The sequence below is a fragment of the Leptodactylus fuscus genome, chromosome 3 (assembly GCF_031893055.1).
Source record: "Leptodactylus fuscus isolate aLepFus1 chromosome 3, aLepFus1.hap2, whole genome shotgun sequence".
NCBI lineage: Eukaryota > Metazoa > Chordata > Amphibia > Anura > Leptodactylidae > Leptodactylus > Leptodactylus fuscus.
Genome location: NC_134267.1, coordinates 63,377,225 through 63,393,627, shown reverse-complemented (window position 1 = coordinate 63,393,627; position 16,403 = coordinate 63,377,225). Strand labels below are relative to the sequence as shown.

At 42.1% G+C, this 16,403-nt stretch overlaps 1 protein-coding gene across 1 annotated transcript; it reads left to right on the top strand.

Annotated features, from left to right (window-relative positions):
• The first annotated feature begins 681 nt into the window (after window positions 1–681).
• Window positions 682–12,076, top strand: COX20 (cytochrome c oxidase assembly factor COX20). Its single transcript, XM_075267730.1, has 4 exons — window positions 682–767; window positions 8,113–8,227; window positions 9,844–9,907; window positions 11,577–12,076. Exons 1-4 carry the CDS (start codon window positions 732–734, stop codon window positions 11,707–11,709), a joined length of 348 nt encoding a protein of 115 aa, XP_075123831.1. The 5' UTR covers window positions 682–731; the 3' UTR covers window positions 11,710–12,076.
• Window positions 12,077–16,403: the final 4,327 nt, after the last annotated feature.

The window sequence follows — 16,403 nt, the reverse complement described above, 5'->3', positions numbered from 1 at the left end:
CCTATCACAGGGCCTGGCTTGTTTTTTGCAAGACAAATAGTCCTACTGACCCCATTTAACCCCTTTCTGCTACAGTCATTTTATGATTTTAGTTTTGACTGCACCTTCCAAAAGCCATACATTTTGGATTTTTCCGTTCACAGAGCCATATGTGCACCTAATTTTTGTGGCTCACATTGTACTTTGTAATGGTACCATTTAATATTCTATACAATATACTGGGAAGCTGGAACAAAACTTAGAATGGGGAGGTACTGGAGAAGTCTGTTTGTACAGCTTTATCATGGACTTCATTTACAGCATGCGCCCCTGCTGGACAACCCCTTTAATAGCATGACGTATTAGAATAGTATGACGTATTAGAATAATAGAATGACGTATCACAATGTCTACTGTTTGTCATTTTAATAGTATGACGTATTTAAACAATAGTATGACGTATCACAATGTCTGCTGGATGACATTCACCAGGCCTGGCATTATCATGTATGTGCCTAGACTGACGACACGTCCCGCTATGACCGGCTCCTCCTCACCGCACAGCCCGACCACGTTTCACTTTCTGCCATTTAGTAACCCGGCAAATCTCACACCTAATATGGCCGAACTCCGCCTCCATAACCACCGAGAGCTGGAGCGGAAGGCGCGCGAGACGCTCTATACTAAGCCGTGCTCTCCATGGTGACTGGCGGGCTGGGAAGTTGAAGGTCGGATTCCGCTTGCCAACCAACATGGCTGACGAGGAAGGTGAAGCAGCCAAAGAAAAGGTGAAATCAGTGACTTGCAGCGGTCTGTGCCGCAGTACTATGCCGTCTTCCATCCTGTGTTCTGGGAGAGCTGTGGATAGCTGATGGCGTCTGCTACATCTGATTGGCAGTCAGGTCACATGTACACTATCTACGCTAGAGATGCACTGGGCACGCATCTGCACGTGTGAATTGCTGCTAACTCTTCAGGTCTCCAGAACAAACTGCAAATATGTCAGTAGCCACACTGTATGCCCCTAAGTGTGCACTAGCCTCAGGGTGAGCCCACACTGGCCTGTGCCAGCTGAATGCTATGCCTAGAAGTGTGTATTATCTGCAGGCTATACCCATAATGGATGCCAGTGTGCCAGCTGCAGGCTATGCCCATAAGTCTGTATTATCTGTAGGCTATACCCATAATGTGTGCCAGCTGCAGGGTATGCCCATAAGTCTGTATTATCTTCAGGCTATGCCCATAATGGATGCCAGTGTGCCAGCTGCAGGCTATGTATAGAAGTCTGTATTATTTGCAGGCTATGCCCATAGTGGATGCCAGTGTGCCAGCTGCAGGCTATGCCCATAGTGGATGCCAGTGTGCCAGCTGCAGGCTATGCCCATAGTGGATGCCAGTGTGCCAGCTGCAGGCTATGCCCATAAGTCTGTATTATCTGTAGGCTATACCCATAATGCATGCCAGTGTGCCAGCTGCAGGCTATGCCCATAGTAGATGCCAGTGTGCCAGCTGCAGGCTATGCCCATAGTAGATGCCAGTGTGCCAGCTGCAGGCTATGCCCATAAGTCTGTATTATCTGCAGGCTATGCCCATAATGGATGCCAGTGTGCCAGCTGCAGGCTATGCCCATAAGTCTGTATTATCTGCAGGCAATACCCATAATGGATGCCAGTGTGCCAGCTGCAGGCTATGTCTAGAAGTCTGTATTATTTGCAGGCTATGCCCATAGTGGATGCCAGTGTGCCAGCTGCAGGCTATGCCCATAAGTCTGTATTATCTGCAGGCTATACCCATAATGGATGCCAGTGTGCCAGCTGCAGGCTATGCCCATAAGTCTGTATTATCTGTAGGCTATACCCATAATGCATGCCAGTGTGCCAACTGCAGGCTATGCCCATAGTAGATGCCAGTGTGCCAGCTGCAGGCTATGCCTATAAGTCTGTATTATCTGCAGGCTATGCCCATAATGGATGCCAGTGTGCCAGCTGCAGGCTATGCCCATAAGTCTGTATTATCTGTAGACTATACCCATAATGGATGCCAGTGTGCCAGCTGCAGGCTATGCCTAGCAGTCTGTATTATTTGCAGGCTATGCCCATAATGGATGCCTGTGTGCCAGCTGCAGGCTATGCCTAGAAGTCTGTATTATCTGCAGGCAATACCCATAATGGATGGCAGTGTGCCAGCCGCAGGCTCTGCCTATGATGGTGTTTGCCAGCTGAAGAACATGCCTCTGGTGTCTACCCTGTACATGAATTATCCACAGTGTGGTCCAGCTGCAGGCTGTGCCTATTATGTTGTACCTAGGCAGCAGGCTATTTCTGTAATGCTGTGTGCCATCCATATTGGCATGTGACAGATCCGTAAACTTCTAGGCCCCCGGTAACCAGAAGCAGAGACTTTTCAGAGTTCCGCTACATACGTTTTATATGTTTGGTGGGTCTCTGTGTTAGCGCTGTGTGTTGAGTGAAGCTTGGGTTGTATAAAGCAATGTCGGCCAATTTCTGTGTGATCGTAGCCTTAGGGGGCATTCACACTACGTGTAAAACACGTTCAGAATAAGCGGCGTATAATGCAGTTCCATTCATTTCTATGGGAGCCGGCATACGAGCGCTCCCCATAGAAATGAATGGGCTGCTTCTTTCACTGCGAGCAGTCCCATTGAAGTGAATGGGAAGTGCTGGCGTGTACGGCTCGGCATGAGCAGAGCTAGCCGTATACGCCGGCACTTCCCATTCACTTCAATGGGACTGCTAGTGGTGAAAGAAGCAGCCCATTCATTTCTATGGGGAGCGCTCGTATGCCGGCTCCCATAGAAATGAATGGGAAGTGTTCGGCAGCCCTGCTGTAACGCCGGCGTGTACGGCTGTGATACACGCTGGTGTTACGTAGTGTGAATGCACCCTTAGGCTGAGGCCCCACGTTGCGGAAACGCAGCTTTTTTTGTTGCATTTTTTTGAGTCAAAGCCTGGAGTGGATTGAACAGAAGGCAGAAGTGTAAGTACTTCCTATACAGTTCCCATTTATATTGTAGCCATTCTTGGCTTTGGCTCAAAAAACCGCAGCAAAATCTGCAACAAAAAAAGCTGCGTTTCTGCTGTGTGGGGCCTCAGCCTTAAACGGGTTTTACCATCTCTCTGTTTCGGCACCTTTGCCTGCTGTCTCTTCTTCTCAATTTCTGTATTCCTTAACCAAAGTCAAAGCCAGTTTGCTGAACAGTACATTATGAAGTATCACAATACATATTTTGATTACTAGAAATCTAATATAAATGCTGATCAATTAATATACACGTGTTTGTAGAGAACGGACTCGGTGTTATCTGTGTGGTTACATAGAGAGAACTGCAAGTAGCTGAAGAGAGCAGTAGATAACATTGAGAGCTGTGAGTGATGTCATCTGTCCTGTCTTATCACACAGGTCCGACTCTATGGAAATGATGTGTAAACAATATAATTTCACAGAGCAGGAAAATAAAGCAGCATTGCTATAGCAATATATTTAGGAAAACTCTTCAATTTACATAAGCTACCAGTATAGATAGGATCCTTGAGATGGGAATACCCCTTTAAGCGAAATTCATATCTAGGTGAAGATTTTGAATCATTGTGAGTGCAATAGCATAATGATGTGACCACTGATAAAATACTTCTTGGTAAAATCTACACACACCCTAACATAACTTAGAAGGTCAGTGATATAAGTAAATTAAGTGGGCAGTGATTTTGATGGGAGATTTTAAAGGGGTATTCCCACCTCACATACTCAGCAGTCTTCACTCTTGTAAAATCTTCTTTCTTCCTGGTTTCTTGCATCATTTGGTGGGCGGGGTTTCACAGGCAACCTGCCGTTTAGCTCCGCCCCCAAATTCACGTGTAGCTCCGCCCATCCACATTGAACTATGAAGTACAGGCAGCAGCAACTCCATTCTGTGTTACATACAGAGACTGCCTGTCTCTGCCATAATGAACACAACTGAATTAGCTAGCCTGATAACTGGGAGAACAGAAGAAATGAAAGCAGCTCCTCTATCTGAGTGCAGGACCTAGGTCACATGGTGTAGACACAGGATTAGCTAGATACACAGGCTGGCTCCCTGCACTTAGCCCCTCCTCCCTCCCCCCTGAGAGCAGCAGATACATCATTTGACTCAGGAGCAGCTAAGTCAGGGCTGTGGCCACAAAAAATTGAATAAAGTAAGATAGTGGACAGACAAAGCAGTTTTGCTGAAGCAGTGTATTTAGGAAAAGTCTTACATCCACATTAACAAGCAATATAGATAGGATCCTTGTGATGGGACAACCCCTTTAAGGCTGGGGCCCCACGGGACGAAAACGCTGCGATTTGCCCGCAGCGGAGACGCTGCGGGAAAAATCGCGGCGTTTTACAGTGCAAGCAAAGGGGATGGGATTCATGCAAATCCCATGCCCAATTTGCAGAAGAAATCGCAGCGCGGACACACTGCGATTTGCAAAGCCGCAACAGTATGTCAATTATATCTACGGAAACGCCAGCGGCTTTCCCGTAGATATAATGTTAAGAGAAAGTCCGCAGAGGAAAAGTCTGTGAACTTTCTCTTAAAAGCGCTGCAGAAAGAACCTGTGGGGCCTCAGCCTAAAGGGGTTTTTTGGGCAAAAAATAATAAAATAGTAAAAGGTCTGTTAGTGCGATTAATCCTTTCACTGCCAAGCGCGGATTGCATCAACATATCTTGATGCTTCAAAATGCATTTTAAAGAGGGGAATCTCATCTTTAAAATGATACCAATAACTTGATGATAGAAATTACAGTTTTGTAGTGATTCACTGTTGAAAACACTATTTGGCATTGAGATCCAACTGCAGATCTCAATTCCCGACAGCGTTTCAATAGTGAATCACTCCAAAACTATAAGTTGTATCATCAAGTTCTTGTATCATTTTAAAGATGAGATTCTCCTCTCCTCTCCTAGCAGATCTCAATTCCCGACAGCGTTTCAATAGTGAATCACTCCAAAACTATAAGTTGTATCATCAAGTTCTTGTATCATTTTAAAGATGAGATTCTCCTCTCCTCTCCGAGCAGAGAGAGAAACAATCTGACTCTCTGCATAATTTCTATGTGACACCAGGAGGGGGGTGGCAGGGACTCTTCTGTTCCTATTAACCCTTCTGACAATCAGAGAACATACTATACATTTGCTCTCTGATTGTCACATACAAGTATAATGTAATTTCCCTCTGAGCCTTACTAGAGGGGTATTCTTATGTTATACCCTCTAAACATAACCAGGAAGTTTATTGGCGCTGTGACCCAGACGTTTACCATTGTCCAGGTCGCAGCGCCAAAAAAAAATTTGCACCAAACACTTACACAACATATACACAAAGTCATAAATAAAGTTTACATTTCACCCAATCCCTGTCCTGTCTATACCTGGGCTTTCTACAGTAAAATACGTCTCTAGTGCAGGTGCAGTATAGATTTTTAACATATTTGTGAATAACAGCAAAATCCTGCTTGTCTTCTGTATTAGGGTTTTTGGGAGTCTGAGCTCTTGTTGATGTTTGCGGTACATATACAGTCATGGCCAAAAGTTTTGAGAATGATATATTAATTTTTACAAAGTCTACTGCTTCAGTTTTTCTAATGGCAATTTGCATACACTCCAGAATATTATAAAGAGTGATCAGCTTAACAGCAATTACTTGAAAACTCAATATTTGCCTAGAAAATGAACTTTATCCCCCAAAACACATTTCAACATCATTGCAGCCCTGCCTTAAAAGGACCATCTAACGTCGTTTCAGTGATTGCTCCATTAACACAGGTGTGGGTGTTGATGAGCACAGGGCTGGAGATCAATCTGTCATGATTAAGTAAGAATGACACCACTGGACACTTTAAAAGGAGGCTGGTGCTTGGCATCATTGTTTCTCTTTTGTTAACCATGGCTATCTCTAAAGAAACACGTGCAGTCATCATTGCACTGCACAAAAATGGCCTAACAGAGAAGAGTATCGCAGCTAGAAAGATTGCACCTCAGTCAACAATCTATCGCATCATCAAGAACTTCAAGGAGAGAGGTTCCATTGTTGGCAAAAAGGCTCCAGGGCGCCCAAGAAAGACCAGCAAGCGCCAGGACCGTCTCTTAAAAGTGTTTCAGCTGCGGGATCGGGCTACCAGCAGTGCAGAGCTTGCTCAGGAATGGCCGCAGGCAGGTGTGAGTGCATCTGCACGCACTGTGAGGAGGAGACTCTTGGAACAAGGCCTGGTCTCAAGGAGGGCAGCGAAGAAGCCACTTCTCTCCAGAAAAAAACATCAGGGACAGACTGATATTCTGCAAAAGGTACAGGGAGTGGACTGCTGAGGACTGGGGTAAAGTCATTTTCTCTGATGAATCCCCTTTTCGATTGTTTGGGACATCTGGAAAACAGCTTATTCGGAGAAGACGAGATGAGCGCTACCACCAGTCTTGTCTCATGCCAACTGTAAAGCATCCTGAAACCATTCATGTGTGGGGTTGCTTCTCAGCCAAGGGAATCGGCTCTCTCACAGTCTTGCCTAAAAACACAGCCATGAATAAAGAATGGTACCAGAATGTCCTCCAAGATCAACTTCTCCCAACTGTCCAAGAGCAGTTTGGTGATCAACAATGCCTTTTCCAGCATGATGGAGCACCTTGCCATAAAGCAAAGGTGATAACTAAATGGCTCAGGGAACAAAACATAGAGATTTTGGGTCCATGGCCTGGAAACTCCCCAGATCTTAATCCCATTGAGAACTTGTGGTCAATCACCAAGAGACGGGTGGACAAACAAAAACCTACTAATTGACAAAATGCAAGCATTGATTGTGCAAGAATGGACTGCTACCAGTCAGGATTTGGTCCAGAAGTTGATTGAGAGCATGCCAGGGAGAATTGCAGAGGTCCTGAAGAAGAAGGGTCAACACTGCAAATATTGACTTGCTGCATTAACTCATTCTAACTGTCAATATAAGCTTTTGTTACTCATAATATGATTGCAATTATATTTCTGTATGTGATAAAAACATCTGACAAACACACATAAAAACCAGAGGGCAGCAGATCATGTGACAATATAAGATTTGTGTCATTCTCAAAACTTTTGGCCATGACTGTAGTATACTGTATATACACATTGTTTACACCATAAGCTATTATTTTAAATGTATTTTGTATATGAATGTGAGATTGAACATGAGTTTTAGGTGCAAATATATGTTTTAGCGCATTTTTTCAAAAAATTATTTGTGTTTGTCACAAAGTTGCATGAAGGTGAATGTGGCTATTGATGACCCATTAAGACATTTGTAATCTTCAGGTTGTCTACTTTCAAAAAAATATATGGGGTTTTGGGGTTCACTTACTTTTCATGGTGTGTAATCCCTACATTTTATAGGATGATACTTTTTTAACATTTCTAGCTTCAAAGCAGATTTTTGTTCCTTCCAGTTCTGGTGATTTTCTGAAGACACGTGCATGCAGGTTCAGGCCATAGTGATATGAATTAACTCTGCACATGTTGAACTATTATTTTTAGGAGGTTTGGTGCATTTAAATTTTTTTGTTTCGTTTCTGCTTTTAGCAAGTAATATACATTTATTTGCATTTTTTCATAAAATATTCACTTTAAATCAAAATTGCATGAAGGTGCCTGTTCGTATACAGTACCAAGTGGCATTCTGACAATGCTGCAGGTGTCTACTTTAAGAAAATGTATAGGTATGGTGGGTTGGATGTTTTTTTAATGTTGCAATTTAGGTTTTATTTGTCCATCTCAAAACTGTGAAAATTGCTCTGGCTACTGGAGGTGCAAAATTTCCAGAGACCCTTGGCAGTGAAAGGGTTAATAGGTTAATAAGTGCAACTAAGTACCTTAAGCAGTATTTTGAGTAATTTTCTGGCTTTCTCTTGGAGCTCCTGGCATCTTCTGCATTTGTTTACTTGGTTAGCTTCTTGTTCTGTTTTCTACAACTACCATGATGCCTTGCGCTTCACTCAGAATTCACTCCCACCCCTCTCTGTTCCCCTGGCTAGCCTGCCCACTTCTAGCCCTTCATTCCTAAAGTCTACCATTGCTTTAACTGGAATACTCCTTTTAATCTTTGTGTTTTTTATTTTCCTGTTAGTCCTTCAAGTTGCTTTGGATCCTGGATGTGCAAAAGACGCCTTGTGCGCGTGAATCTGTGCTCTTTGGATCTGTTGGTTCCTTGGTGATTGGTGTTGGGAGTTTTCTTGCAACAAGTAAGTGACATTGAAGATCATTAATCCCTTCCTGCCCTGCGCCATACTATTATGTCGCGTTGAGTGTATACTTCAAGGGATTCTACCATTAAAATGCTTTTTTTTTTTCTCGATAATACGTAGGAATAGCCTTAAGAAAGCTAATCTTCTCCCACCTTTAGATGTCTTCTGCTCACCGCTGTTTGGTTGAAATCCCTGATTCTTTGGTATGCAAATGAGTTCTCTCGTAGCACTGTGGGTGTCCCCAGCGCACAAACAGAACTCTCCAGCGCCTCCATCTTCTTCAGGAACGGCCTCTCTGCGCATCTTGTTTTGGAGCTGGGTTCAATCTTCTAGGCCTTGGGCCTCGGGCAGAGCAGACTGCGCAAACAGCATTGGGGACGGCCCTAGTGCTGCGAGAGAACTAATTTGCATACCACCGAAAACTGGGATTTCTGCCGAACGGCGGCGCGGAGAAGACATCTAAAGGTAGGAGTAGTATAACCTTTCTTATCAAGGGGGAAAAAAGAATTTTAATGGTAAAATCCCTTTAACACTCAGCACCTTTATATTACAGCACTGTAATGTTACAGAAGTTCTGCCTATGATATTATTTCTGGGTCTTGGCAGCTTAAAGGGTATTCACAACTGGCTTGTTCAGCAACCTGCATGCTATGTGCTCTTTTCACTTCTTGGTTTTCTCGGTACATTGGTGGGCGGGGTTTCACTTGCTGTCTCACAGGCAAAGCTCTTCTATCTCTCTTCATAGTAGTACATGCTTGCAGTCAGTAATGAGGGTGATCCACAGAATCACTGGAAGATGCTCAATATGAAGTTGATGTAGCAGAGCTGGATTTGAGTCAGTTTGCAATAAACTCTAGGTGTGTGTTTTCATACAGAGGTACTGGACCCCCAATCTCAGCCCTTATCAACCAAATTCAATTAACCGACTGATAACTGGAAGAGGGAGATAAACGGCTCAGAAATACAAGCACGGAGCACTCACCTCCCTAATCTGAGAGCAGGGAGCTACATCACTTGTCTGGTGCAGAGAGATAAACCGTAGAGTTGATTTGAATACCTCGATCCATAGGAATGCATGTTAGCGGCCAGTGCTTAACCCCTTGTTGTTCGGCCGCTTACATGCATTCCTATGGGAGCGAGGTATATAAAACTATTCATTGAATACTATTCGCTCATCTCTAATAAACAGCTCAGACATACAAGCTCGTTCCTGTGCACTCAGCCAGGATCGCCGCTCCTCACAGCAGCGCCTATAGCGCTGTACTGTGAAAGTGGTGAGGAATGCCCCCCTCCCCTCCTGACAGTATTCGTCTATAGACTAGTACTGGGGTGGCGTTCCTCCCCGCTCTCACAGTACAGCGCTATAGATGCTGCTGTGAGGAAGGGCATTACTGACTGTCAGAAACACCCTTCTGACGGTGAAGAGCTACTGTACCAGCATCAATAGCTCTTCACCGGGGGCACAGAACGGGAAAGCAGCGCACTGTCGGCTTTCTAGTAGTATATAAAACCGAATGTGCCCCAAGTGATGAAAGGTCCTCTTTAAAGGAAAACTACACAGTCAAAAATAGCACATGCACATGTACCCAAACCTGTTCCCTTCCTCCTTGTAGGCAGGGTTAAACGGTCTTGTGACTTGGCTGCTGGTGGATTCGTCCTTAGTACCTTGGGCTCTTGGTAAGTTTTTCTCTTTTTATCACAATTTATATTTGCTAAAATATAACAGTGTTTATTATGTGCAAAGTACATGCAGGGACAGAACAAGATCAGGAAGTCTTTACTAGTTGCTTTAAAGGGAATTTATCATTGGAAAAAGTCATTTTTAAATGAAGGCACGTTGGAATAGCCTTTAACCCCTTAAGGGCCAGACTATTTTTTTGGTTTCGCATTTTCGTTTTTCCCTCCTCACATTTCAAGAGCCATAACTTTTTCATTTTTCAGTTCACAGAGACACATGATGGCTTATTGTTTGCAGCACAAATTGTACTTTGTAATGGCACCATTTGATATGCTGTGCAATGTACTGGGAAACTGGAAAAAAAATTCAGAATGAGGTGCAATTGGAGAAAAAATGCATTTGTGCCATTTTCATATGGGTTTAATTTTTACAGCGTTCACTGTTTGGTACAAATGACATTGTCCCTGTGTTCTACGTGTCAGTACGAACACGTTGATACCAAATTTATATAGTATTTGTAATGTTTTGATACTTTTAAAAAAAAACAAAAAAAAACTGCAAAATAGAAAAAAAAAAAGTTTGTGTCGTCATGTTCTGACACCTGTAACTTTTTCATATTTACATGTATGGAGCTGGGTGCGGTGTCTTTTTTATGCGGGACAAGATGACGTTTTTACTGATACCATTTGGGGAAAGATCTGCTGGTTTGATCACTTTTTATTCAATGTTTTATAGGAGGCAAAGTGTTGAAAAAAAACGCTATTTGGCTTTTTTTTTTTTTTTTGCCACTACGCCGTTCACCATATGGGATAAATGTTTTAATATTTTAATAGTTCGGGCATTTTAGAGTGCGGGGATACCTAATATGTTTAATGTTCTTTATTTACTTTTCTATCTGATCTAAGAAAAAGGGGGTGATTTGAACTTTTATGGGGGGGTTTTTAATACTTTTAAAAACTTTTTTTTTTCTTTTATATTTATGATCAGACCCCTTAGGTACCTTGAAACCTAGGGGGTCTGATCGCTCATACTATTCACTGCAATACTATAGTATTGCAGTGAATAGCAAAATGACAGCAGCTCTATTAGACGATACCTCTGGCATCGTGCAATAGAACCAATGCTATGACAAGCCTTGAAGCCTTCAATAGGCGAACATGACATCAAGGGAAAATAAAATACATATCACATACCAAATTCCCTCTGTACGGATCACATAATAACCATGTATTCCAAACCAGAAAAGACTAGAGAAAACGGAAAAAACTGGAGGAAATACTCAACATATATTAAAAAATAAACTTTATTGATAACATGTTAAAATGGGGAAGGAAAGTTACCAACAGAAAAATAGGGGAAACCCCAAATACTGGAAACCAATGACTGGGCAGGTGTCATAGGATGTAAGATACCATGTCGTAGGTAAACGTTTTAGCAATACACGCTTAACAAAATCAGTAGTCACTGAAGCCACATAGTGAATAAAGTCACATATGGTGATTATACTGTAAGGTAAAATGATAAGGCTACAGTGCCGTCAATAATAAATGCAGTAAACAACTAGTACAATGAGTGGCCAATCACATACAAACCTATCTCAAATACATAATAAAATAGTAGTTTTAAATTTTCTCTGCCCTGATTTGTTTTGTTTTTTTTCTTTTTTAGGTTATATTGTAGATACAACTATGCCAAACTGAGGATTCAACAAAGAATAGTACAAGAAGGTATTAAAAACAAGGTGATCTATGAAGGCAGCAATATTGGTCCAACAGTTAACAGCAGCAAAAGTGACTCCTAATCCAATAATGGAAACCATGAACTTCCAATTGTCAAGGCTTCAATCTACTTGTATGGAGGCCGCAATCCTGGGCTCAGAATGACCACAAGCAGCCTTGGGTTAGATACACATGCAGCAGATTTGTTGCAAATTTTCTGCAATTGAAATTCTGTTCCATTCATCTGAATGGGGTTGTGGTGGTGTATAGCAGGTGAATGGGACAGGCGTAGAAATTTCTTTAACAAACCTTTAACTTATTAATATATCCCAACAATGCCTTTTATTTCATCAAATTTATATCAATTTGTTTGATTTTTCATTGAGGTCGTTTCTATTCTAGTTAACACTTTCCTTTGAAATTCTTTTCTGGCATCTTATTAATTTGTCATCTGGAAATAAATGTTATTGTTGTCTTTGTATTATATTACCTTATACTATATTCTTTCTTTATAGTATATTTATTTCCTTGCATATTTTATGACACGGTTAGGTTCGGTAAGTTGTTTCTTGCTGTTTATTCTCAGAGCACGGTTATTTTTGTACAAAGTGTCTGGGAAACTGAAATAGGCTCTTTAGTTTCAGCAAACTCTGCATATCTGAATAATATCAGGGTTGGAAGAAACTAACATCAGGTAGAGATGAGCGAGTACTGTTCGGATCAGCCGAACCGAACAGCACGCTCCATAGAAATGAATAGATGCACCTGGTACTTGCGCTTTGACAGCGGCCGGCCGCTTAACCCCCCCGCGTGCCGGCTACGTCCATTCATTTCTATGCGAGCGTGCTGTTCTGATCGGCTGATCCGAACAGTACTCGCTCATCTCTAATAGAGATGCCTTGTTCTCCTCTTATCAGTCTATTTCCCAGCCCCCTCTTCCTCTGCTAGGTTAAGGCCCAATGTTGCAGAAATGCAGCTTTTTTTGTTGTTGCAGATTTTGCTGCAGTTTTTTGAGCAAAAACCAAGAATGGCTACAAAAAGAATGGGGAATATGTAGAAAGTTCTTATACTTCTTCCTTCTGCACAATCCACTTCTGGCTTTTAAAAAAAAATCTAACAAAAAAAGCTGCATTTCTGTAACGTGGGCTTTAGCCCTAAAGTGACTTATAGTTGGGATTTTAACAGAAAATTAGTCTCCACACTGACTACAGGCCACATGAGTTGGATAACTCATCCCTATACAAGTCTATGGAGGGGGAGGTGTGAGCAGGAAGAGACACAACACAAAGCTTTTAGTCCTAGATCGTTCTAGCACAGTCAGAAGTTTATTACCATTGATACAGGTCTGTAATATCTTTCTCTGTCTCATATCTATGTTCTGAGGATTTCATTGAGTGGGAGACAAGACAGGGTATGTTTAGTCTGAAGCGGAATTTGAGGCAGATTCCAAATTCCATCTGAAATCTACTTCTCGGAGAGGCAGATGAATTTTTCAGCTTGTGCAAATTCCGCTATGTAAACATCCCCTTATAGAACCAACTGCTCCTTTGATTAGTGTGCAGTATATAGCATATAGGCTCCACCCACCAGTTCAGGAAAGACTGCTGTTTGTAAATGCAACATGGGCAGGGGAAATGTGCTAAAAGTTGCAGAATATAAGTTACATTAAGACCTGAAATAGTGTTACTTATGTCCACACACAGCGCCTTATCCTGAAAAGCCAAATGATACAATAGTTATACTTAGGCCCGTTCACACGGGAAGCGGAAAGGTGGATTTTGGTACCGAGAGTGACGCGGGGAGTTGTCATGGGCCGACTCTGGAGATTGCTGCCGCAAGGCGGGATCTGCCTGAAGAAAGGGCAGCTTGCTTTTTTCCGCTAGCGGCGTCTCCATGGACCACCATTGTGAGGGGGCAGATTATGACGTAGATTCAATGCCATAATCCACCCCCTCTGTGCCATGTGAACTAGCCCTAAAGGGATTTTCTGACAAAGCAAGTTATTGTAAATGTTTTGTGAGAATAGCGTTATGCTTTCACAGGGAACTTAAAGTTCAGAATTAGTACCAAATGTATTAAAAGACGCTCCCTCCAGCTGGATCAAGAAAAAAAGGATACTCAACTAAGACAAGAAAGGCTTCTTCACTGTAAGGACTATTAATCTGTGGAATAGCCTACCCCAGGAGCTGGTTACAGCGGACGGCTTAAATGAGGCTTTTAATGCTTATATACATAAAAAAAAGAGCCTCATGTAAATGTATAAAACTCTTATTTCATTCACTCTTCAGTCATATTTTCTATTCAAAGTTGAACTTGATGGATGTCTGTCTTTATTGAACTATGTAGCTCTCAACTCTGTCAGTCATAGGCGTTAACCTTGTTAAACCTGAACAAGCTTTACTAAACGCATGGATCCTGAATTTGTACAAGAAAACTTATTGGATTCATGCTCTTGGCAGCTAAACTTGCGATAGATGGAAGAGGATATTGATCCCTTTACATTTGGCTAAACATAAATTACAGTGGTTCATGATCAAGGACAAGCTTAGAAGCCATAATAGTAATAGACTCCCAAAAGAAATTTAATATAAAAAAAAAACTTTGCAAGTCTTCAGTAGGTGATACCTTTTTTTAATGGCTAACTCATAATGATGACAGAATATGACGTTTCGAAGCTTCCTCTGAGCTCCTTCAGATATATCTAAAAACACCTTCTAGAGCAGGGGTAGGGAACGTACGGCTCTCCAGCTGTTGCAAAACTACAACTCCCAGCATGCATATTGGCTCTGCTGTTCTGGGAACTCCCATGGAAGTGAATGGAGCATGCTGGGAGTTGTAGTTTCACAGCAGCTGGAGAGCCAAAGGTTCCATACCCCTGTTCTAGAGGCTGCATTTTTATAACTGGACACAGGGGTAGGATTACAAGGGGGTGGGGGGGGGAGAGGCTTATTACTATATACTTATAAAAACAAACAATTGCCAGATCCCAGGTTATCTTAATGGCTGTCTTAATGATTTGTATAAAAAGACAAACTCACGTGAGACGTTTATTCCATTGTTTCAACGTCTGGAATAGGGTCATGGCCTTGTATTCATAAATCAGTCGCTGTTTCCTTGATTTAAAGTTCCCTTTTAAGATCAAGATTTTCATGTCATTGACGATGTGATGCTCTTCCTGGCAGAAATGATTTGGCACGGGAAGATCAGTTCTCTGTTGTCTGATTGTATGGCGATGTGAATTAATTCTCATTCTGAGTTTCTGTCCGGTCTCTCCAACATACAGACCTCAGGAATATGATTATTAGCAGCTCACTGTCAACTCCAACTAACATTTCCATGTGGACAGAAGAGGTGCAAGACCTGACCGCACATACTGACCACTGACAGGATAGAGATCCCAAACTCTAACAGGGAATATAAAATCCCAGGTGTGTTCACCTGTAACACACCTAATGTAGTGTATTTGATCATTTGCACCAAATGTTCCACTGAAAATCTGTATGTTGGAGAGATCAGACAGAAACTCAGAATGAGAATTAATTCACATCGCCATACAATCAAACAACAGAGAACTGATCTTCCCGTGCCAAATCATTTCTGCCAGGAAGAGCATCACATCGTCAATGACATGAAAATCTTGATCTTAAAAGGGAACTTTAAATCAAGGACACAGCGACTGATTTGAGTACAAGGCCATGACCCTATTCCAGACGTTGGACAATGGAATGAACGTCTCACATGGGTTTATGTCTTTTTATACAAATCATTAAGACAACCATTAAGATAAGAACCTGGGATCTGGCAATTGATTGTTATATAGTAATAAGCCTCTTCCCCCCCCTCCTGTAATCCTACCCCTGTGTCCAGTTATAAAAAAATGCAGCCTCTAGAAGGTGTTTTTAGATATATCTGAAGAAGGAGCTCAGAGGAAGCTTCGAACTGTCATATTATGTCATCATTATGAGTTAGCCATTAAAAAAGGTATCACCTACTTAAGACTTGCAAAGTTTTTTTGTTTTTTTATATTTCATAACCACTGGCTAACACGGTACCAAAACAAACATTTTCCTTTTACCAAAAGAAATTTAAGGCAGACTGGTTCTCCTACTTATGTACTCCTACATAAATTTGTCTAACGCATGGCTGCTATCCTGTGTAGGAAGCGATCGGACACCCTTTGATGTGTGCCACTTCTACACTTTGTATGGTAAAAGCAAGCAAAGTAGCCCCCACTTGCCTGACCTCCTGTCAGATCCATTATTTATGGCATCATTACTGGAAAATGCAAATAATCCCTTTAAGATGTTCTAGTCTTTTTATCGTGGCATGATTAATAATATATGCCAGTTTAAGGCATCGCAACTAGAATCCAGGCCTGCCCTGCCTATAGCTTCTCAAGGTTTTATGTCATAACAGCGTTTCCAAACACACTCCCAGATGAAGACCTTTGGCAGATCTCACTGGACTTGGTGAAATCTGCTGACAATCTGATGTCTGTGCTTGTCAAACATTAAGGCTGAGGCCCCACGTTGCGGAAACTCCGCTTTTTTTTGTTGCAGATTTTGCTGAGTTTTTTGGAGCCAAAATCAAGAACGGCTACACATAGAATCAGAAATAGATAGGAAGCTCATATACTTCTACCTTCTGCTCAATCCACTCCTGGCTTTGGCTTAAAAAAAAACTGCAGCAAAATCTGCAACAAAAAAAAGTTGTGTTTCCACAACATGGGGCTTTAGCCTAAAGCGGCTCTATCATTAGGAAAGTCATTTTTTTTTTT

Excerpts from the sequence above, each read along its gene's own strand:
- COX20 (XM_075267730.1), top strand. The coding sequence starts at position 732 with ATGGCTGACGAGGAAGGTGAAGCAGCCAAAGAAAAG. Across the intron at positions 768-8,112 it reads GTGAAGCAGCCAAAGAAAAG|TCCTTCAAGTTGCTTTGGAT; the intron begins GTGAAATCAGTG and ends TTTTCCTGTTAG. Across the intron at positions 9,908-11,576 it reads CTTAGTACCTTGGGCTCTTG|GTTATATTGTAGATACAACT; the intron begins GTAAGTTTTTCT and ends TTTCTTTTTTAG.